The 22,981-nt window shown below is 43.9% G+C and overlaps 1 protein-coding gene across 1 annotated transcript; it reads left to right on the top strand.

The window, feature by feature from the left end:
* Nucleotides 1–3,497: 3,497 nt before the first annotated feature.
* Nucleotides 3,498–22,960, top strand: LOC134936826 (low molecular weight neuronal intermediate filament-like). Its single transcript, XM_063932096.1, has 4 exons — nucleotides 3,498–4,325; nucleotides 19,894–20,214; nucleotides 20,850–20,974; nucleotides 22,495–22,960. Exons 1-4 carry the CDS (start codon nucleotides 3,627–3,629, stop codon nucleotides 22,736–22,738), a joined length of 1,389 nt encoding a protein of 462 aa, XP_063788166.1. The 5' UTR covers nucleotides 3,498–3,626; the 3' UTR covers nucleotides 22,739–22,960.
* The last annotated feature ends 21 nt before the right edge of the window (nucleotides 22,961–22,981 follow it).

Genomic DNA, 22,981 nt, shown 5'->3' with positions numbered 1-22,981 from the left:
CTCCTTAATGTGAACTGGAGGCCCTACATTTGTGGTACTGGTAGTATTTACATATTACACATTTTAATAGCATCGCTGCACACCTTGGGGGTCATTCCAACCCTATCGCTTGCTGCAGTTTATCGCAGCAATCGGGTCGGATCTGCGCATGCGCCGGAGCCGCAGTGCGCCGGCACATGATAGACAGTTGAAGGCCGCTGTTCCCTTGCGATCGCCTCTGCCTGACAGAGGGGGCAGAGCGGCGGCATTTGGCCACCGTTATGGGGGCGTGGTCCAGCCAACAGAGGCATGGCCAGACTGTGCGGGGGGGCCGCAGCGGCTGCATGACGTCACGCGCAGCCGCTGCGACCAAGGGCAGCGACGAGCAACTCCCGGCCAGCGACGAGCAACTCCCGGCCAGCCGCAGGAGCTGCGCTGGCCGGGAGTTACTCAGCAAGTACAAAAGCATCGCCGCTATGCAATGCTTTTGTACTTGTGCGGGGGGAAGCCGGACAGACATGCGGGGCGGACTAGCCCTGTGCTGGGCATCCCCCCGCATGTCTGGGAACATGATCGTAGCTGTGCTAAATTTAGCACAGCTACGATCAACTCGGAATGACCCCCCCATTGTCACTTCCACGTTCAAACATTAGCCAGATAACATCATTTCTCACCTTTGATGCTTCAAAATGTTTTACCCAATCTCTCATTATTTCCCACCTCAACTCCTGCACCATCCTCCTGCCTGGCCTCCCTCTGTCAATATTTAACACTGCAGCACGACTGATCTTCCTGCTCCTAAGCTCCACTTCTATCTGCCCGCTCTCTTCACTGAATCCAATACAAACTTCTCACCCTCACCTACAAAGCCTTCTGCCAAAACACACCCACTACATCTCTAACCTCATCTCACCCCATATTCCATCGGGTGTGGTTCATCAAATCGACAGTGTCTAGGTCGACAATGTTTAGGTCGACCACTATAGGTCGACAGTCACTAGGTCGACATGGATGGAAGGTCAACAGGGTTTCTAGGTCGACATGTGCTAGGTCGACAGGTCTAAAGGTCGACATGATGATTTGTTTTTTTTTTTGTCGTTTTCTTCGTAGAGTGACCGGGATCCCAAATGAGTGCACCGCGTCCGCTCGCCATGCTTCGGGCATGGTGCCTTCGCTCCGCTACCGCTTCGCTCGGCACACTTTCAAGTTCCAATCGTAGTCCACGTGGATCGTTAAGTATGAAAAAATTCAAAAAAATAAAAAAAAATTGAAAAACTCATGTCGACCTTTAGACATGTCGACCTAGCACATGTCGACCTAGAAACCCTGTCGATCTTCCGACCATGTCGACCTAGTGACTGTCGACCTGTAGTGGTCGACCTAAACATTGTCGACCTAGACACTGTCGATCTTCAGACCGGATCCCATTCCATCCCACCCAGTCCACTTTGCCAATGATATGTGCCATAAATCCCACAGGTAACCACGTACCACTCCCATGATTTCTCTTGTGACGTTCCTCACCTATGGAATACATTTTTATGCCTAAAGTGGACATTTTTCCAGTCTCCAAAGAATAAAAAGATCCTTAAAAATCCTGTTCATGAAAGACTCCCACCTAACTCCTCTCTCGCTGACCCATCTGCCTCTGACCATATTCTCTCTGCATGTCGCTCTTGTCTGTCCATAAGAATGTAAGCACTGACGAGCAGGGCCCTCTCTCCCCTTGTCTGCTCCAGGTTCATCCACCTGTGAATCCTTGTATCTTGGCACTGGTTTGTTATATACCTTACCTATGACACTTTATGTACAGTATTATACAAGATTGTATGCTACATCAATGCTTCTTGACTATCCTGTAGTTTTGCCTTTGCTTGATTTGCCAGTTGTGACGCTCATCCAATTACAGCAGAGTGCTTTTTGTTTCTGTAATAATGCTTTAGCTGCACTGCACATATCCCCTTTATTAAACCTAGGAAAAGTAAAGCCCTACATACACTACAGGATAGAATTACATCTTTCATAACTACATTTTCTGGCAAAACAATAGCATCTTTATTGTCTGTTCTGTCCAGTGCAGAAGACTGCTCTTTTCTTTAGAGCTTTGATGATGATATATCACTTTCATAGCTTGGCCAGATACATGTTCTGCCCGATACCTGCACCTTTTACTAAACGTATTTGTGTAACAAAAATATTTACAAAAATAATGGCATATGGCTTAATAACAGTAAGCATCAACCATATCAATAATTGTTTCAGGTTGTATGTTGCCCTGCTCTTTGGTACAAGTGCTGATGCAAGATGACAGGTACAATATAAATATATATATATATATATATATATATATATATACACACACACACACATACAAATTCATACATGCACCAATAGATATTTTCCTCCACCTTTCTATGACTCTACAATGTGCTGTCTTTGTCGCTTGGTGTCCCATCTGAGCCAATCATGCACTTGTGGTTAGTGTAGGGGTCAGTGGGTGTGGGCACTGCTGCAGTTATCCTTCCGTCAGACTGCAGGATTGTGCCTTCCCTACCTTCCACACCCACCAAATCTTCCTGCAGTAGGGTGGTCCATGTACAGTATCTAGAGGAACTGGGCAGATTAGAGAACTACAAGGAGGGACTGACGTGACATACAAACTGTTATTGTACTAGGATGTTGATAATTGCCGACCTGCATGTATATACATACATACATATATAGATAGATAGATAGATAGATAGATAGATAGAGAGAGAGAGAGAGAGAGAGAGAGAGAGAGAGAGAGAGAGAATGATGGGAGGATGACTTCTGACTGCTGGCATCACAGGGTTAATAGAACAGTCTATTGTCCCTTTATGAATTATATTTCTTATACTCAGGATATTTCAGATATATGACATATTTGCACTGCCCAGGCCCCTATAAAACATCAGTTTATTTTAAATTGAGAAAGTTTGAAAAATAAAATTACTTTGCCATATGAAAACTACATGCATATAATCTTATCATTTTAATACTTTCACATTTAAGAGACAAAAGTATAATGCTAATATTTACAGCTACTCCAGTATAATGATGAGAAAATAACGAAGATCTATCCAGCACGTAAACAGTTAACAGAAAAGGGTGTGTACAGTCCCTGCAGCCATACTCTTATTGTCTATTCTCTATATTCTGCAGGTCACTTTTGGAAGGCAATGTGTCTTCTGCTACTAGAAACTATTTTATGATTTCTGCATTTAAAAAAAAAAAAATTATATGTGCCATATTCATGCTACACTACATCTGCTTACTGTATAATTAATAGAAATAGATCAATTAATAAAGTACTGATATTTTTTACACAGTGTTGCAATGTACTGTATTCCTCACCTGCAGCAGGACAGCATTGAGGAGAAATGATTAACCCTTTCCTGCCTGATGGGATAACTGGTTGCTGAAAGGGCTGCAGAGAATGTTGCATAGATAGATCACGTGCTGCAGTTGTGGGTGTGACTAGGTCTTAGCCTGGGTGGATGTGCAGCATGTTCCTGTATATATAGTGATGCTGGTGAGTCTGCAGTGTGCTTGTGTGCTGCCTGGAAGAAGGAAGGTATCATATCCTTAGTCATCCCAAGAAGCATCACCATCTCCAAGGCTAAACCATGACTTCCAGGGATCTCTACACATCATCCTACAAGAAAATCTTTGGGGAGTCTCCCAGGTCATCTAGCCACCTCTACAATACCAGCTCTAGAACATCTCAGGCATACAGACCCAGGGACACCTACACCAGCGTGTCTTCCTATAGAAAGATCAGCAGGTCCCCCACCAGCCACCAGGACCACTTTGACTTGTCCCAGTCCACAGCCCTCAGCAACGAGCTGAAGATAGTGAGGACCAATGAGAAGGAACAACTGCAGGGTCTCAATGACCGTTTTGTCACCTACATCGAGAAGGTCCACCATCTGGAGCAGCAGAACAAGCTGCTTGAAACAGAGGTGACCTTGCTCAGGCAGAAGCAGTCAGAGCCCTCCAGGCTGAGCCAGATCTATGAGCTGGAGCTCAGGGAGCTTAGGTCCAGGCTGGAGGAACAACTCCATGAGAAAGACCAAGCTCATCTGGACTGCCAACACCTGGAGAACTGCATTCATCAACTGCAGGAGAAGCTGGAGCAGGAGGCTGGCAAGAGAGAGGAGGCTGAGGAGGCTATGAAGAACTTCAGGAAGGACGTGGACCAAGCTACCCTGGACCGACTACAGCTGGAGAAGAAGGTGGAAGCCCTGCTGGATGAGCTGGCGTTCCTGAGGAAGGTCCATGAGGAGGAGGTGACTGAGCTGCAGGCTGCAGTGACAGAGGCACAGGTGGGTCCCAGGCAGAGGAAGAAGGGGCTGATGCCTAGCAGGGCGGTGGCTCATGCTGCGGAGGGGGGAGCAGGGGGACGGAGTGCAGTGCAGTTTGCTGAGCACGTGTCTCTGCCAGTGCAGTCCAAGCCAGTGCATTGCCTTTGCTCTGCAGCATTTAATTGTATACCTTAAACTAAACATATCCTTGCAGTCGTAAAACATTGGAGGTACTATTACAATTATACAGCCAGATCTTTTTATACACCATGTGAGAAATTGCAGGTTGTTGTCCCCCTCCCATTATTGCACAGGGGACAGGAGATATCTGGATTCAGGAGCAGTTTGTTATGTCAGGAGGAGTTTGTTAGGAGAAAATTGTTCCAGAGGACAGGCTCTGAATTGGTTGTCAGTTTCATTATATAGGGTCCATAATATTTCTGTAGCAGGGTGTCTGTGTGTCACTAGCTCAGACTGAGACACCACTGAAGACAATTACTGTATACATTGTTTCTCCTGTCCATTGCAGAAGGAAACGTATTTAGGGAAAGGGCTGAATGACAAGGCTACAGCTGCAGAATCTAGAGAAGAGGATTTAGCAGTAGTGATTTTATTGTCAGGGATTTTATTGTCAGGTTTACATAGGCACAGTACAAGGGAATGATACAGTATGTGTGGGTGTGTATTGTACGCACTAATAAGGGAATCCCTGATAAATGCAGACACCAGCACAGTGGCTGAAGCGTAACAAAACCAATGGATGCTTTATAAACACAGTGAGATCCTGCCAGAATAAACCACATCGGGTAGATAGAATGCAATGAGAATAGGGAAAACATCAAACACAAGAAACAGAAGCATTTCTATTTAATTGTCATAATGTATGCTATGTGTGTGATGTGCGTGTATACACTTACTGACATGTGTTATGGTGACACAGTACAAAATAATGTATTTTGTTATAATGGAATACAAATATATATTTTAGGTGTGGATTTGTTTTGCTTTTGTGATAATATTTTTTAGAATTGTTATGTATATTTCCTAGTAGAAGAGAAGAGATAGTTTCAATATTATACCATATATAAATCGATATACAATGACGTAGCTAATGTATAGTTGGGATACGGTCAGGATCCCGGCAGTCGAAATACTGAGGCCAGAATCTCGACACTATTTGGAATGCCGGCACCAGCATCCCGTATAGTTATTTATAAGTACTTTAAGTCAGCTAAGAGTCGTCAAGCTTAGTAAAGACTAATGTGATACAAAGGGGTCGATGTAATTACAGGTGACTTGCCGTCTAGCAGTGCCACGATGCTCAGCTACGCACATTATCCGCCATATATGGTACCCACAACATCCCTAGTTTCTTGGGTACATGTATGGGAGGAAATTCAATTAGGTGTGATATAATCGCTCTATGCTTGACTCGCGGTACCCTGGACTCCAGTCATGAGTAAGTGTGGATGTATGGTGCACTTACGGTACCGCCATACTCACAGGCATTTGTATGCAGCCCAATAGGGTTGTATACAAAAATCCATGAGTCCGGGGTGAGATCAGCTGCGAAAGGGCAAACTGCAGTGCTGTTGCCTGCAATGGCAACTCGTCCCCTTTGCGGCTTATTGGATTGACCCCATAGATTTTTTTCACAGCCCCATAGTGCTGTGAGCTAAATTATGTAATTGCAAGCCGCAAGGGGGGCCAGTTCCAATGCCATTCCTGGCTAATTAACGCCATTGCAATGGCAATTTACCCCCCTTGTGTGTGGACGCATGTTAAATGAATTCCCCCCATGGTGTGCTATTAAAAAGGGCTGCAGTGTGCCCTTCCTGAATGACGTATTGCAGCCCTCGTTTTTCAATTGAATTGCCCTCAAATGAGTATATGCCGTTAGCAGCAATGGCTGCCAGGAGATGGCGGCATTGTGACCGGTTCTCTGGAACCTTGTGACCAACATCACCAAAGTTTCATTTAGCACCCTGCAATGTTTTGTTACCATAATTAGTAGGGATGTCCGCCTCCACACTTTGCAGCTAATTGGAAACCCCTTTATGGTGCCCTTATATATAATAATAATAATAATAATAATAATAATAATACTATCAATTACAAGTACACTTGGCAGAAATGGAGCTGTTTATATATGTGTACATTTTTAATGTATATTTGCTGTGCACCTAAATACAGGTAAGTGTTCTGTTATTTGCAGCTTCAGAGAGAGTTATTTGAAAAAAGATGAAGACGTATGGTGCGCTGGAAGCTGCCCAATGAATACCAAGTGAAAAAAAGGTGTCACCTCACACCACAAATATTATCAAAAACACAAAATGTCACCAGGTTCTCTTCAGGCGCTTGATTAAAGTCTCTGAGGATATTTCTGAGTATTCTTATTCAACACCAGTTCTTGCCCTCAGAAAGAAATAAAGTGCACAATAGTATAGTACTGTCAACCTTTAGACAAAAATAATCTACGAATAAGGTATAATTCGTACCAGATGGTAGTGTCTAAATAATAGACAATATGCGTGATATAAGAGAGAGGATAAGGGTTTTTCTTGAGTGGTCCTCAGTGATTCATCCGCCCATCACTCCATATGAAAGATTCTCATAAAAAAGGGGATAAGGGCAAAAATAGTGTAATACTGCTTTCACGGATATATAAAACCAAATTGGATAGTTGGACTCTCACCATAATAAAGGCATCACAAGGCAATGTATATGGTACAGGAGGGAGGATATGAATTTTCCTCATACGGTCCCCAGTATTTCATCCACACATCATTCCATAGTTAAGATTCTCATAAAAACAGAATAGGAACAAATATAGTATAATACTGCTTTAATAAATATAAAAAGCCAAATGGGATGGCTGGACTCTCACCATAAGATGGAAATAACAAGGCAGATAGAAAAATAAACCAGGCGTCCCCAGCACCTCGCAAGTCCTCCTATGGGTCCTATCCAGACTCCCACTTGGTCACCAGCCAACGCGTTTCAATACTTTGAAGTATCTTTTTCAAGGCATATGTTGTTCCTGTTCCAGAGGATATCCTATTTATACCCCCATACTGATGACATCATCTCTCATAAGCAAACGCCTATTTCCAGACATGGATTTACCTATCCTCTAAACATCCTATACTTAACATTATTACACATCCCATCCCCTTATCCTTTCCAGACATTTAGTGTTTCCCTCCTTGGCGGCAAATGTTCTGATCTCCCGAAATCTGCCTCTCAACCCCCCGGTTCCTTGAGTGATGTCACATCCGCCGGGTGACCCGCACGTGTATTCCACCGCTCTCTCCGATAGCGAAGTACTTCCGTTTCCGTCACTTCCGGTCACGGCAGATTCCGCGTTTACGTCACTTCCGGTCCAGGCGGATTTTGCGTTCCACCGTTAATTCCGGGATTTTCCTTATATTCAGCCGCTCAACACATAATAAAAGTGTCCTCTGTTGTTGGGGTATTTATTTGATAGGCCAATAGTCACTCATTTTTCCAAGGATAAAATCCAGCACCATGTGTAAATAAAAAATAAATATAATTAGATATTACTAATAATACAAAGTATATTTACACATGGTGCTGGATTTTATCCTTGGAAAAATGAGTGACTATTGGCCTATCAAATAAATACCCCAACAACAGAGGACACTTTTATTATGTGTTGAGCGGCTGAATATAAAGAAAATCCCGGAATTAACGGTGGAACGCAAAATCCGCCGGGACCGGAAGTGACGTAAACGCGGAATCTGCCGGGACCGGAAGTGACGGAAACGGAAGTACGTCGCTATCGGAGAGAGCGGTGGAATACACGTGCGGGTCACCCGGCGGATGTGACATCACTCAAGGAACCGGGGGGTTGAGAGGCAGATTTCGGGAGATCAGAACATTTGCCGCCAAGGAGGGAAACACTAAATGTCTGGAAAGGATAAGGGGATGGGATGTGTAATAATGTTAAGTATAGGATGTTTAGAGGATAGGTAAATCCATGTCTGGAAATAGGCGTTTGCTTATGAGAGATGATGTCATCAGTATGGGGGTATAAATAGGATATCCTCTGGAACAGGAACAACATATGCCTTGAAAAAGATACTTCAAAGTATTGAAACGCGTTGGCTGGTGACCAAGTGGGAGTCTGGATAGGACCCATAGGAGGACTTGCGAGGTGCTGGGGACGCCTGGTTTATTTTTCTATCTGCCTTGTTATTTCCATCTTATGGTGAGAGTCCAGCCATCCCATTTGGCTTTTTATATTTATTAAAGCAGTATTATACTATATTTGTTCCTATTCTGTTTTTATGAGAATCTTAACTATGGAATGATGTGTGGATGAAATACTGGGGACAGTATGAGGAAAATTCATATCCTCCCTCCTGTACCATATACATTGCCTTGTGATGCCTTTATTATGGTGAGAGTCCAACTATTCAATTTGGTTTTATATATCCGTGAAAGCAGTATTACACTATTTTTGCCCTTATCCCCTTTTTTATGAGAATCTTTCATATGGAGTGATGGGCGGATGAATCACTGAGGACCACTCAAGAAAAACCCTTATCCTCTCTCTTATATCACGCATATTGTCTATTATTTAGACACTACCATCTGGTACGAATTAATTATACCTTATTCGTAGATTATTTTTGTCTAAAGGTTGACAGTACTATACTATTGTGCACTTTATTTCTTTCTGAGGGCAAGAACTGGTGTTGAATAAGAATACTCAGAAATATCCTCAGAGACTTTTTAATCAAGCGCCTGAAGAGAACCTGGTGACATTTTGAGCTTCAGAGAGAGGCCCATTGTGTGTTCTTCAGAGATAGGAAATTAGATGCATAGGAAAATAATCTTCCCCCTTGTTATCTCTATCATCTTTCATATTGATTATTTTGCATATATATTTGAGAATGCTAGTAGCGGTTGTATTATAAGGCAGCTAGTCCTTTTTGTTGAGTGGCATATTAATGAGCAACACAAAGCCACTCTTCTAATTATAGAAATTAACTCATTGTGGCTTGAGTAAATCATTTATAGTTTGTCAGGGAGAAGTAAAACCTGAGTACACCCACAGACTGGACAGAATGAAGTACCATTGAGTTTACAATCCAGGAGGATGGAACATCTGTGACGCGTTGGAGCCACAGCGCACACAATCAGTTCCTGCATCTCTTTTCCCTCATTTGCATACAGTGCCATAGGCAAACAAGATGAATTCCATAAAACAAAATGGCTATAGGATGGAATCATTTTTGAAACAAATAGCTAGTATGATCTATAGATAGTTTTTTATGTTCTAGCCAGTCATGCATAATCAGAAAAGGTAGGGGAAGTGGGAACAGAAGGTAATGTAATAACGCTGCCTTTGTCACTGCAGACATTCAGAAATACTGTAAGGCAACCAATGACATTGTCTGTAATGGTGTGGGGAAGTAGTGACAGAGGAGAATGGATTATTGTCTTACATGAGAAAGAGGTGACCTGAAAAATCTGATCTATGCAGGCAGGAGGAGTCACTGCAATGTCTTTATTGTCAGGACGAAGCAGGAATCAATTTCTCCTTCACAGATGAGTGGAAATAACCGAGAGAGATGTACAGGGTGAAGTCATAGATTCGTGCTGAAGTCCACTGGGAATAGATTTGGGACCCCACCTTAAAAATATTTAGTCGGTATATAATAACTAAAATTTGAAAGCACCATAACATCTTGGTCAACATTTAATTCTATATCAACCTAGATGTATATGTTGATCAAATAAATCAATTATATTAATATACATATATATATATATATATATATATATATATATAGAGATAGAGATAGAGAGAGAGAGAGAGAGAGAGAGGAAGGAAACAAATCCTCAGTCAAACTCCCAATATGCATTCTGAAATATCAGCACCCATTTTTCCTCCTCGGACCCCTACATTCCGGATTAGCCATCTGTCATTCCCAAGTAGTTCTGAATTCCTGCCGGTAATAGCCTGTACCACATCTTCTATTAGTCATCTGCCTCGGTGATCGCTATAGTAGGGCTAGGAAGGAGACATGTTCAAATCTTCATGTATTCCTATATTTATGTTTGCTGAGATATGAATTGTCCTCTGACCATTTACAAAATGGGTTTTTCCATTAAATGAGCACATATTGCTTATATATTTTATCAATAAATGTATCATATGTATTATATTCATATATAGCAAAGGCGGATATCACCATTAAAAAAATAAAATAATAATAATAATCTTTTCTGTATAACAACTTTCTTTTAAACTTCCGCCTCACTCAGGTGGCATTGCAGACTTGTTCCTATGAGTGTGACCCTATATCTTCCCTGGGCTAGATGACACATGTTTTATGGACTATTGTCCTTTTAACTCTCTATCGGCTGATGTCTCCCATTTATGAACATAGCTAATTAACTTCATATAAAATAAAAACTCAGACACATATTTGCCATGGAAAATTATCAGCTTTTATTTATTTAGACAGAAATTATGGTGGCAAAGAACCAACGACCTAAATATAATTTAAAGAATAATTTTTGGCCCGCAGACAACTTGCTGCAATGTTCTGATCCCCCGATGGCTAGGTTGGGGAATCGTGGATATTAAACATGTTTGAAAATACGGAATCCTCAATCCCTACCAAAAACGGTTGGTATCAGCAAATCAGTGATTTTAAACATGTTTAATTTACCAGATTCCCCAATAGATCGTCGATCATTGAAGGCCGCTGATCAGTGTATCCAGTCGGCAGATCAGCGTTGTTGCACCTGGGAAGCGGGGCAGTGATGTATGTGGACCTTAACTGTAACAAATAAACTGTGGGCCAACTGCCCTCTCACAACCTCAACAAATCAAATAAGGATGGGGCCAGCTTCCAGCTCATCTTTACGAATCCAAGTCGAATGGGAACCAACTGCCAGCCCATTTGGGAAATTAAGTTTAGGATGATGGGATTCAAAGTCCCCTCCCAATGACACAAGAAGCCTATCTGGAGCGATGGTGCCGCTGATCCCAGTAGGATAATATAAGCCTATCTCATGCACTGGTGGGCAGAGTACAACCAAACGGGTCTTCTTTCCTGCAAAGACCGACACAAAACCACAACCCCAAGAAAGAGACCTCCCCCTAATTCTAACACCAAGATAATCTTCCACATATACCTCTATGGTTGGTCCATAAGCCCTATCAGACTAACTGCCCCAGCAGATTAACCCTTCATGCTCCTAAATGAGACCTGGCCCTTGGCCTAGAGGTTTATGCTACGCCTTTCAGATATAAAATGATCTCTGTATTGTTTCTCCCACGCTCAACATATGGGCTTCTTGCCAGGCATTCACAGGTGGACCTATTTATACACAAGCCATTTATTACAGGTAATATAGACAATCGGGAAACTTATTCACAGTTTAAATTGTACCTATGTAATCTTTAATAAAAAGAAATAAATAAATAATCTAGATAAATGTGTCCTCTGCACATGAACGTTTCAGAGGGATTCATTTGTCTACAGACTTGCTCTCCCTCTGGAGAGGAATGGTAATAAGACTTAAAGATTGCAGTGTCCGTCCTGCATTTTATTCCCTCAATCTTCTGTGTCCAGATGTTCATTTAATGCATTTGTCTTACCCACAATACCTTGGGTTCCACCTCTGGGATTTACCATCAGCTGTCACTGGGTTAACACTTTCACTGCCAGAGAGATGTTCATTGTGCTTATTATTTTTACAGCATTGTACACTCTCCTCTGCTTTTCTCATATTGAATATAAAAACACTTAAATGTCAGTTTTTGATCACACATTGACAAGTAATGATCAGATGCCTAATAGTGTAGATAAAGGCCATGAAGGTTATAATGCTATATGTGCCAGTCAGTGCCTGATCAACCATGATTAGGCTGCTGCCTAGAGCACTGGGACTTGGGGAAGGGGGCTGGGGGGTGCCACGCAGGTGGCAGCCAGTGAATAAAATGAAGACATACTTGCCTACTCTCCCGGAACAGCCTGGAGGCTCCCAAATTAAGTAAGTAGTACAGACATTGAATTGTGTCATCATGGCCCCAGCAGCCACTCCATAAGGGCGGTAATCACGGCATTGTCTAGCGAGGTTGTGACAACAATGATGCAACTGCGTCACCATGTCACCATCACCTCCCACTTCTGTTGCCCCATATCCCCCACAGTGCCGACCTGCCTGTCCTCTCCTGGAGGGGGCAGCCCTGAGGTCAGCAAGTAAGAATGAAGACTTAATTCATTTCATATAAGCGGTGGACACACAGCCAGTTAAAGCTGCGTGTTGGTTATCTGGTCATCGCAAAGCGGATTTGAGGGGAAAGTGTTTAATGTGACTGCCAGATGGCTGTAGCGATGTTCTCATTTTACTTACTGCTAAAGCCTTTATGCACATTGTGCTACAGCGCCATCTGGGTAGCTGGAAGAGCTCAGAACAAGAAGATAAAATTAACTTGCGCCTAAAAGACTGCGACTCGGGTCACCACTCCTAAGGAGCACCACTCCTCAAAACAATACACAACCAGAAAAAAATGGAACGGCTCCCAAGAGCTGCCTTATATGTATACACCAGTCACTTTTCGTTGGATTCCAAAGATAAATCCTCAAAAGAAAGAAAGAAAGAAAGAAAGAAAGAAAGAAAGAAAGGAATACATTCATGCAGTGTCAATGTCCATATGTGTATTAATTATTCGTATAGATGATCCTCAACTGACCTTTGGGCTATGCCCTATGTTCACATCAAGGTTTCTTTATATCTCCAAAATTCATAAAATCACTTCTTAGCTTATTGGAATATGGCTCACCTTCGGTAAATGCCCTATGTGCATCAAAAGGTTTCTTTCTAGTACCCCATTCATCAGGATCAGGCTGAACGATGTCTGGCTCTTATATTGTCACGATATATGGAGTACATCAAACCAACAATCCATGCAGTATCAGGTATAAACCGATTTATTCGTATAAAAATATAAAAGTATATACAGTCCACTATACCATAGGTCACAAAAATACACAATATTCCCAACCGGCAAGATCTATATTACCGCACACCCCTCAGATGAAAAAAACGGGGGAAAAAAGGGGAATCATGTGTAAGGTAAAGCAGATGTAGCAAAAAAGGTCTTTACCAATTCCTCACGATAAGTGACGTTGTGGACCTATGGAAAATGTCGCAATTCCACCGGTGCGTTTCAGAATCAATGTTCCTTCATCAAGGTGTGGGTGGAAGAGCTGCATGTCATTATCTTTAGAGTTGTCCTTGCATTATTCAGAAGCCAAAGTGTCCTTTACACTGCACAGACATCATTAGATCAGTAGGTACCTTGGCCCTCATTCCGAGTTGTTCGCTCGTTCTTTTTCATCGCATCGCAGCGATTTTCCGCAAACTGCGCATGCGCAATGTTCGCACTGCGACTGCGCAAAGTAAATTTGCTAAGAAGTTTGGTATTTTACTCACGGCATTACAAGGTTTTTTCTTCGTTCTGGTGATCGTTGTGTGATTGACAGGAAGTGGGTGTTTCTGGGCGGAAACTGGCCGTTTTATGGGAGTGTGTGAAAAAACGTTGCCGTTTCTGGGAAAAACGCGGGAGTGGCTGAAGAAACGGGGGAGTGTCTGGGCGAATGCTGGGTGTGTTTGTGACGTCAAACCAGGAACGACAAGCACTGAACTGATCGCACTAGAAGAGTAAGTCTCGAGCTACTCAGAAACTGCACAGAAAAATCTTTTCGCAATATTGCGAATACTTCGTTCGCAATTCTGCTAAGCTAAGATACACTCCCAGAGGGCGGCGGCTTAGCGTGTGTACTGCTACGAAAAGCGGCTAGCGAGCGAACAACTCGGAATGAGGGCCCTAGCTCAAACATGTCAGTTGTACAAACATGCCGACATTCTGGCTGCTCCCCCCCGTGCATAGGATCAGGGCGCTGAACGGGGTCGGAGCATTACAGCGCTATCATGTCATTGTTTCTCCACTCTCTCTGCACAATGCCAAGATTACCAGCATTGTGAGTCAGGAGGCGGGCCCATGATTACTTGATTCTGCGTGAATCGTGATATCGGACAACCCCACGGGACCGCGACAACTGCAGGGGACTGCGGGTGGGGGGCGTCTAGCCAAGAGACTTGACCACTCTTCCGGGAGGCCGGGAGCACCACCCAGTTTTCGGGAGCCTCCCGTCCGTTCTGGGAAAGTAGGCAAGTATGTAGTTGTATAACTTTCATTACCTACACATGTGCAGCAGGAATGTAGATTTCCTGAGCAATGCATACCCACTGTGCTCTGTGCATTACAGTGGGCACTGCAGTGTATTAGCCTGCGGCGTCCGGAACCCTTAGTCAGGCCCAGGTGACAGTTTGGCACAAATGCTCCCAGTTTAATTATATATGTGAAAAATGAGGAATCTGCAAGGATGCAGAATGTAGTATAGGGGTCGTTACTTGCTGAGCGAGGGCTAGGTGCATGGGTGCAGCAAGATTTGTTTTTGTTATTTGCAGTATGTGGTTGGTTAAATGACATTGAAGTATTGGAGTGGACTCATTTATAGGGTGTTCCCTGTCCACAAAGGGACTACTTTATCCACGTGTAGTGAGGTGGAGGAAACCAAGTTTCTGCCTTTAGTTATGGCCTATGGGCCTACTTCAGACCTGATCGTAGCAGCAATTTTGTTAGCAGATGGGCAAAACCATGGAGGTCATTCCGAGTTGTTCGCTCGCAAGCGGATTTTAGCAGATTTGCTCATGCTAAGCCGCCGCCTACTGGGAGTGAATCTTAGCATCTTAAAATTGCGAACGATGTATTCGCAATATTGCGATTACACACCTCGTAGCAGTTTCTGAGTAGCTCCAGACTTACTCGGCATCTGCGATCATTTCACTGCTTGTCGTTCCTGGTTTGACGTCACAAACACACCCAGCGTTCGCCCAGACACTCCTCCGTTTCTCCGGCCACTCCTGCGTTTTTTCCGGAAACGGTAGCGTTTTTCCCCACACGCCCATAAAATGGCCTGTTTCCGCCCAGTAACACCCATTTCCTGTCAATCACATTACGATCGCCAGAACGATGAAAAAGCCGTGAGTAAAATTCCTAAGTGCATAGCAAATTTACTTGGCGCAGTCGCAGTGCAAACATTGCGCATGCGCATTAAGCGAAACATCGCTGCGATGCGAAGATTTTTACCGAGCGAACAACTCGGAATGAGGGCCCATGTGCACTGCAGGTGTGGCAGATATAACGTGCAGAGAGAGTTCAATTTGGGTGGGTTATTTTGTTTCTGTGCAGGGTAAGTACCGGCTGCTTTATTGTTACACTGCAGTTTAGATTTCAGTTTGAACACACGACACCCAAGTCTAACTCTCTCTGCACATGTTACATCTGCCTTCCCTGCAGTGCACATGGTTTTACCCATCTGCTAACAAAATTGATGCTACGATCAGGTCTTACGTGACATGGCTTTATTATCTGTCAGGAATGGTCTTTATGGGAAAGTGCAATTCTAGATGCACTTCCACCAAGTAATAAAAAGCCTGTAACACACAAAGGTGACACAAATTAAAGACAGTGTCATTATCTCCTCACACTCAACACAAGTATAAGACATACTGTAGCTGTGCCGATGCCAAATTGTATTTTAGGAGAAAAATCAAAAAGTTAAATTAAAGAAGATGGGATCCCTACAGGGATACCAAGTCCTAATAGTTAGGACCTTTACATCATATTTTCACTCTTAATACCACGCTTGTTTCCAGTATGCGCTCAATCCTGTTGAAATTATTATTATAATTATTATCCTTTATTAATATGGCGCCACAAGGGATCCGCCGCACCCATTACACAGTACATAATCAAATTAGCAAACTAGAAAACAGCACTTACAGTTCAAAACAATATAGGACAGGTATAGATAACGAGGGTTTAGGTGCCATCAAAGGGAGTATGAAGTGTAAGAGTGTAAGTAAGAAAAAAAAAAAGGCACATGAGGAAAGAAGTCCCTGCTCTTATGAGCTTACAATCTAAAAGGTGAGGGGCTAACAGGCCGGGGTGACATAGAAGGAGTAGACAGTGAGCATAGACAAGAGGGTTAGGAGGAGAGTTGGCTGGGTTTGGTGAAGAAGTGGGTCTTGAGAGCCCGTTTGAAGTTTTGTAGAGAGGTGGAGAGTCGGATGGGTAGAGGTAGAGAATTCCAGAGATAGAGAGCAGCACGTGTAAAATCTTGTAGGTAGGAGTGGGAGGAAGTAATCAGTTGGCAGGAGAGATGGCGTGCATTAGCAGAGCGAAGAGGATGGGTGAGAATGTAAAGAGAGATAAGATCAGAGATGTAAGATGGAGAAGAGTGGTTAAGGGCTTTGTAGGTGAGTGTGAGAAGCTTGAATTGGATTCTGAATGGGAAGGGTAGCCAGTGAAGGTCCTGCAAGAGAGGGGATATGGAAGTAGTACGTTTGGTGAGGAAGATGAGACGGGCAGCAGCATTGAGGATAGATTGGAGTGGAGAGAGGCATTTTTGAGGGAGGCCAGATAGGAGGAGATTGCAGTAGTCCAATCTGGAGATGACCAGAGAGTAGATGAGGGTCTTAGTAGCATCCTGTGTGAGAAAGGGTCTGATCCTGGAGATGTTTTTGAGATAGAAACGGCAGGTTTGTGAGAGGTACTGAATGTGTGGTTTGAAGGAGAGGGAGGAGTCAAGGATTACTCCAAGACATCGCACTTGGGGGCTAGAGGAGATAGTTGTGCCATCAATGGATAATTAAATTGTGGGAGGTGAGGTTATGCAGGAGGGAGGGAAGATGATCAGCTCAGTCTTAGACATGTTAAGTTTAAGAAAGCACTTGGACATCCAGGAGGAGATAGCAGAGAGACAGTTGGAGATACGAGTGAGGAGAGCAGGGGAGGAAAGGTAGATTTGAGTATTGTCAGCGTAGAGATATGTTAAGTCAAAAGAGCTAATGAGCTCACCTAATGAGGGTACAGAGAGAAAAGGAGAGGCCCAAGAACAGAAGCTTGGGGGACACCTACTGGTAGAGGAAGTGGGGGGGGGGGAGGTGGAGCCAAAAGCAGCAGAGAGGTCAAGGAGAATAAGCAGAGAGTAGTGGCCCCTGGATTTAGCAGCAAGGGGGTCATTGCAGACTTTCGTGAGGGCAGTTTCAGTGGAGTGCAGAGGATGGAAACCAGACTGGAAAGGGTCAAGCAGTGAGTGGGAAGAAAGAAAGACAGTCAGGCGGTTGTAGACAGTACGCTCAAATAGTTTGGAGGCAACAGGGAGGAGAGAGATGGGTCGGTAGTTGGAGAGATTGGTTGGATCAAGGGTAGGTTTTATAAGAATAGGGAAGACAAGTGCATGCTTGAAGGCAGAAGAGACAGTGCCTGATGAAAGCGAGAGATTGAGTAGATGGGCAAGATGGGAACAGGAGGAAGAAGAGAGGAAGCGGAGAAGGTGGGAGGGAATAGGGTCAAGTGGGGAGGTGGAGGGGGGTGAGGACCAGATGAGGACCATGACTTCCTCTCCAGATACAGGGAAGAAATATGTCAGAGGGAAGGAAAGGGGGATCGGGAAATGGAGGAGGGGGGTTGCTCAGGTTCTGGTGGGATGTTATGTCCTGATGAATGGAGTCAATTTTGGATGTGAAGTAGGTGGCAAAGTCAAGAGTAGAAAGTGAAGGGGGGAGTTGAGGATGGGTGGGCAGAGGAGCGAGTTGACAGTGGCAAAGAGGCGACAGAGGTTTGAGGAATGTGAGGAGATGAGGTTTTTGAAGTAAGATTGTTTAGAGAGGGTAAGGGCAGCAAAGTAGGATAAGAGCATAAATTTGTAGTGGAGGAAGTCGGCTTTAGAGCGTGATTTCCTCCACTGTCGCTCAGCGGTACATGAGCAATTTTGCAGATATCTGGTGGATTTGGTGTGCCAGGGTTGAGGTGTCGATCTGAGAGGGTGAATAGTGGTTGGTAGGGCAATAAAGTCAAGCGCACAGGTAAGGGATGCATTGTATAGGGAAGTAGCTTGTTCTGGACAGGAAAGAGAGAGAATAGGAGAGAGGAGTGAGTCAAACAGGGAGGATATGGAAGTGGTGTCAGTAGCCTCAATGTTACGCTATGTGATGGTAGTCTTAGGTGGTAGAGATGGAGAAGCAGACAGAGATAGGTTAAAAGTGAGCAGGTGATGGTCAGAGAGGGATAACAGGGAGTTGGGGAAATCAGAAAGATCACAGTGGTGAGTGAAGACCAGATCCAGTGAGCTCCAGCTCACACGGGAGGGGGAGGTGGTCCACTGGGAGAGACCAAGAGAAGAGGTGAGGTTAAGGAGTTTAGAGGCAGGTGATTTTGTGGGGTTATCGATAGGGATGTTAAAATCACCTAGGATAATGAGGGGAGCCAGGAAGCAAAGTTGTCAAGGAATTTGGAGGGCATGCCAGGGGGTCAGTAAATGACAGCTACTCGAAGATGAACAGGTTGGAAGAGGCATATAGCATGGACCTCAAATGTAGAGAATGTAAGGGATGGTTCAGGTGGTATGAGTTGGTATCACTAGCTAGAGGGTAGTAGGAGCCCAACACCACCACCGTGATGACCTCCAGGTCAGGGTGTGTGTGAGAACGGGAGACCCCCAGCAGAGAGAGCAGCAGGAGAAACTGTGTCAGAGGGGGTAATCCAAGTTTCAGTGAGGTGGCTAGGAGATGCAAGAAATTTGAGATGAAAAGGTTGGGACCAGTATATTACAGACAGATCTGGCATTCCAGAGGGCACAGGAGAGAGGGAGAGAGTCTGAGGGAGTGATGTGAATGAGATTATAAGGGTTGCTGTAGCAATGAGGTGAGATAGATTTAGAAATGGGGGGTGGGGAGGCAGTCACTAAAATGCCACCTGGATAGACATGTGTGTGGGGAGGGGTGGGAGGAGGGTGGTGTGGTAGATAAGTGGGTGCATCAGTACAAGTAGAAATGTTTAGCCCCACATTATTTCCACTTTTGTAAATGTATTTTACGGTTGCGTTATTTCAACGTATATTAGAACAATCTGTATTACTTTGGAAATAGTTATTATTTTCCCTCTATGAGCGGGAGCAAATTGCATCACATAGAGGAAGAAGAACATCCAGTTAGTGAAACAGGAGATGTATGAAACCTACCTTGGAGAGAGATACAATGCCAACCAATCAGCTCCTAACTACCATTTTTCAAACACAGCCTGTAAAATGACAGAAGCTGATTGGTGGGCACTTGATCTCTCTCTGCTTTATCTCTCTCGAAGGTTTGATACATCTTCCCCTGCAGTTAGCTTGCATACTGCTTGGACTTGGACTTGCAGGACAATTATTATAAGAATAAATATAAATGTCTTGATTATTAAGAATAAGGACTTACAGTAGTTCAAACATTTCATAAGTGATGAAATCAGCAAAGTAAAAAAAGGCAAAAAGATTTTAAAATATCAGTAATTCAACTCTATGAGTCTGCAGTCTCTGTGAATGTGAACTGGCCCATTTCTCAAAACTTAATCAGTATTAACATTCATGAAAAGTGCTACACATGACGCATATGTAAATCATGATTAAAAACCAATATTGTTCTTTTGCAGGTGACTGTGGAGATGGATGTAGTCAGTAAGCCTGATCTGACAGCGGCCCTGAAGGAAATACGTATGCAGTATGAGGTCCTGTCTACACGCAACCAGCAGTCGGCTGAGGAGTGGTACCAGACCAAGATTGCCAACGTTTCCCAAGAGGCAGCTCGGAATAATGATAACATTCGCCAAGCTAAGGAAGAGCTCACAGAGTACCGGAGACAGCTCCAATCCCGAACCCTGGAGATCGATGCGCTGCGTAGTGCTAATGAGTCACTTGAGAGGCAGCTTCAGGAGGCTGAGGACAGGAATAACGAAGAGGTTTCGCAAATGCAGGTAACTACTGTATGTAGAACTTTTAGAAATAGCTCCATGTGTCTGACTGCAATGTAAGAGGTGATGGGTTCGAGTCCCGGGTATGTAGACCTTTTATAATGACCACATATAAAGTTATCTCAGGAGTGTGAGAGCGGCTATCTCTCCCCTTTCCTTAGCTCTAATCTTACTCAGTTATTGCAGGACATCTAAGACCCCTGTGTTAGGGAAAAGCATAGCTTGAAGAGACATACAGGTATATCCACCATAGTCCTTAATTGATAATAAGTTGATTTGCAGTTGACATTTTATTCATTTTACTGCTGCATTATGGTTGAAATACGACAATTACATATATCAGCTTCTAAGCAACAATAAGGGTTCACTAGATAGAATAGAGATTCCATATTCTGTTCACAATAGTGCATCAGATCATGAAGTATTTATAGGATTAGCATGTTCCCAAGTGGATGATGAGTTTGTATGGTACAGACCATAACAGATCATTATTGACTGTGCACAAGAGAGATAAACCCCACAGTAATGTGATTTTGTGCGGCTACCCACCATTCCTAAATGAAGGTCTTCATTACCCTATAACACCTCTTGTTAGTGCCGTCACTTTATTGCACATTGTCATGATGTTTTCTCTTCAGGAAACAATCAACCAGCTGGACAATGCTCTGAGAACCACTAAGGGAGAAATGGCCCGTCATTTGAGAGAGTACCAGGACCTCCTCAATGTCAAGATGGCTCTGGATATTGAAATAGCAGCATACAGGTAATGGGGCCAACTGTTGAGGCAGTGATGTAGATTTGTCACCAACTCAAACCCTAAGTAACACCATTTGTGAGAGCACAAAGGGTGTGCAGTGCCAAAGAATAATCCATTGATTGGACCATTGTAGCCATTGGGCCTGGTGAATGTACGCCTTGTTACTGAGCATTGCAACAGTGAATGCTGCGGATCAGTGCACACGCAAGTACAGGCGATGCAGAGCCAGTCACATCTTCCCTTATAACTGGGCTGTAGTTTTTGAGGGCATGTTGGCAGAACCGTGGGCCATGCAGTGTTGGGCATAAGCGTGGATATGCTTGGCGTATTTTCTGCATCTTGTATAGGTTGGATAAAATGCACACTGATGATGATGATGATTAGTAGCAGATCAAACAGGAGATGTATTAAGCCTCCTAAAGATTGAACAAGTGGAGCAGTTGCCCACAGCAACGAATCCGCTTCCAGCTAGCATTTATCAAGTGCATTCTATAAAGTGTACTTCTTTACTCTTGATACATCTCTCCCAAATGTACAGAGAGAGAGACACCTGGGAGGAGGGTTGGTTTGTACTGCCAAGGTGCTGCAGCCATGCAGTGTGACCATGTCTCCATCAGCGGTCTGTGCAGAGGGCCCCAGTATTCCTTCCTGGGCATGCCCTCTCCACCACACATAAGTACCAGGGCAAATATATCTAACAATAGCTCTGCGTACACACATGTTGTGGCAAAATATATGCTTTCTTATCTCTTTCTTGTGGCTTAAAAGCTAAATAAAAGTATCTACATAGGGTCTGAGTCACACGCAGGTCTGTATGCGGCCGAAGCTAGCTCATTGTAACAAATGCGCCACTGGGAACATACGCATCTCTGCGTGTCTCCAAGTGATTCCGAATAGGACAGATCTATGGCATTTCTCTCCATATGGGTAATGGGCATTTCAGGTTGTCAACTGGGTGGTAGCTGGTCATATACACCGCAGCTGGCCATATACACGGAGAACACTGTGGGAGTGGGTGTGTAGCCAGAGTTGTGTCTTATTCAGAGTCATGCATGTGCAGAAGGGGGCGGCTACCTCAGACGGATCCGATGGACTGAGCATAGGGTGGATGTAAGTCCCGGTACCTGTGATGCCGAGTGCCAGCTAGCGGAAAACAGTGGGCCAGCATTCTGGGGGAGGTTTACCAAACCTTCTACAGAGTGAAGTTGCCCATAGCAACCAATAAGCTTTTATCTATCATTTTATAGCATGTAGTTGATAATGCTAGCTTGAAGCTCATAGGTTGCTATGGGCAACATCTCCACTCTTTAGAAGGTTTACTACATTTCCCCCTCTGTTAGCAAATATCTGTATTCTGAATGGCGCTGCATGCAGACATGTGTGCGACTCAGAATCCGGCCCGTAGCATTTAGCCATGCAGACCTTGCATGCCTGCCCCCTGTAGTGCTATGTTTAAGTATGAATATAAATTATACACAGCTTTCTAGATAGGCGATCCCTCAACCAGAGTTTGTATTTGTCCACAGGAAACTCCTGGAGGGGGAGGAGACGCGTTTGACCACGGTGGGCGGAGGCAGCATGTTTGGCATTGGCTACCCGTATTCCTCTGGTTCTTACTCTGGAAGCAAAAGTTACACCTCTAGTACAATCACCACCCGGAAAGAGGAGAAAAAAGAAGCATCTGACGGCGGCAAAGGAGGGGCCTCTGCCCAGCCCAAAGCACCAACGTCAGGAGATGCCAGCTCAGAAAAGACCACCTCTAAGAACTGACCTAGCTATAAAACATTGAAACCCACACATCTTCCATACTAATACTTGTTTTTTATGTTTTTATTTTGAAACATTTTGCAAGTAGTCTAGCGTTGACCCATAGAGGTTAAAAGAAGAAGCCATAAAGATATTCATCCATATTTATTGGAAGCGTAACCATAAGCTACTGTACTGACACATTACAATCACCAGGTATAATAAACATACAAAAAAAAGTTTTAATCTATGGACTGTATTATTATG

Source organism: Pseudophryne corroboree, chromosome 6, assembly GCF_028390025.1.
Source record: "Pseudophryne corroboree isolate aPseCor3 chromosome 6, aPseCor3.hap2, whole genome shotgun sequence".
NCBI classification, from domain to species: Eukaryota; Metazoa; Chordata; class Amphibia; order Anura; family Myobatrachidae; genus Pseudophryne; species Pseudophryne corroboree.
This window is presented reverse-complemented; position numbering and strand designations above follow the sequence as displayed.

What these genes read in the sequence shown, in the direction of transcription:
- LOC134936826 (XM_063932096.1), top strand. Translation starts at nt 3,627, where the DNA reads ATGACTTCCAGGGATCTCTACACATCATCCTACAAGAAAATCTTTGGG. An exon ending in CTGCAGTGACAGAGGCACAG is followed by an intron (nt 4,326 to 19,893) that starts GTGGGTCCCAGG and finishes GTTCTTTTGCAG; the next exon opens with GTGACTGTGGAGATGGATGT. An exon ending in AAGAGGTTTCGCAAATGCAG is followed by an intron (nt 20,215 to 20,849) that starts GTAACTACTGTA and finishes TTTTCTCTTCAG; the next exon opens with GAAACAATCAACCAGCTGGA.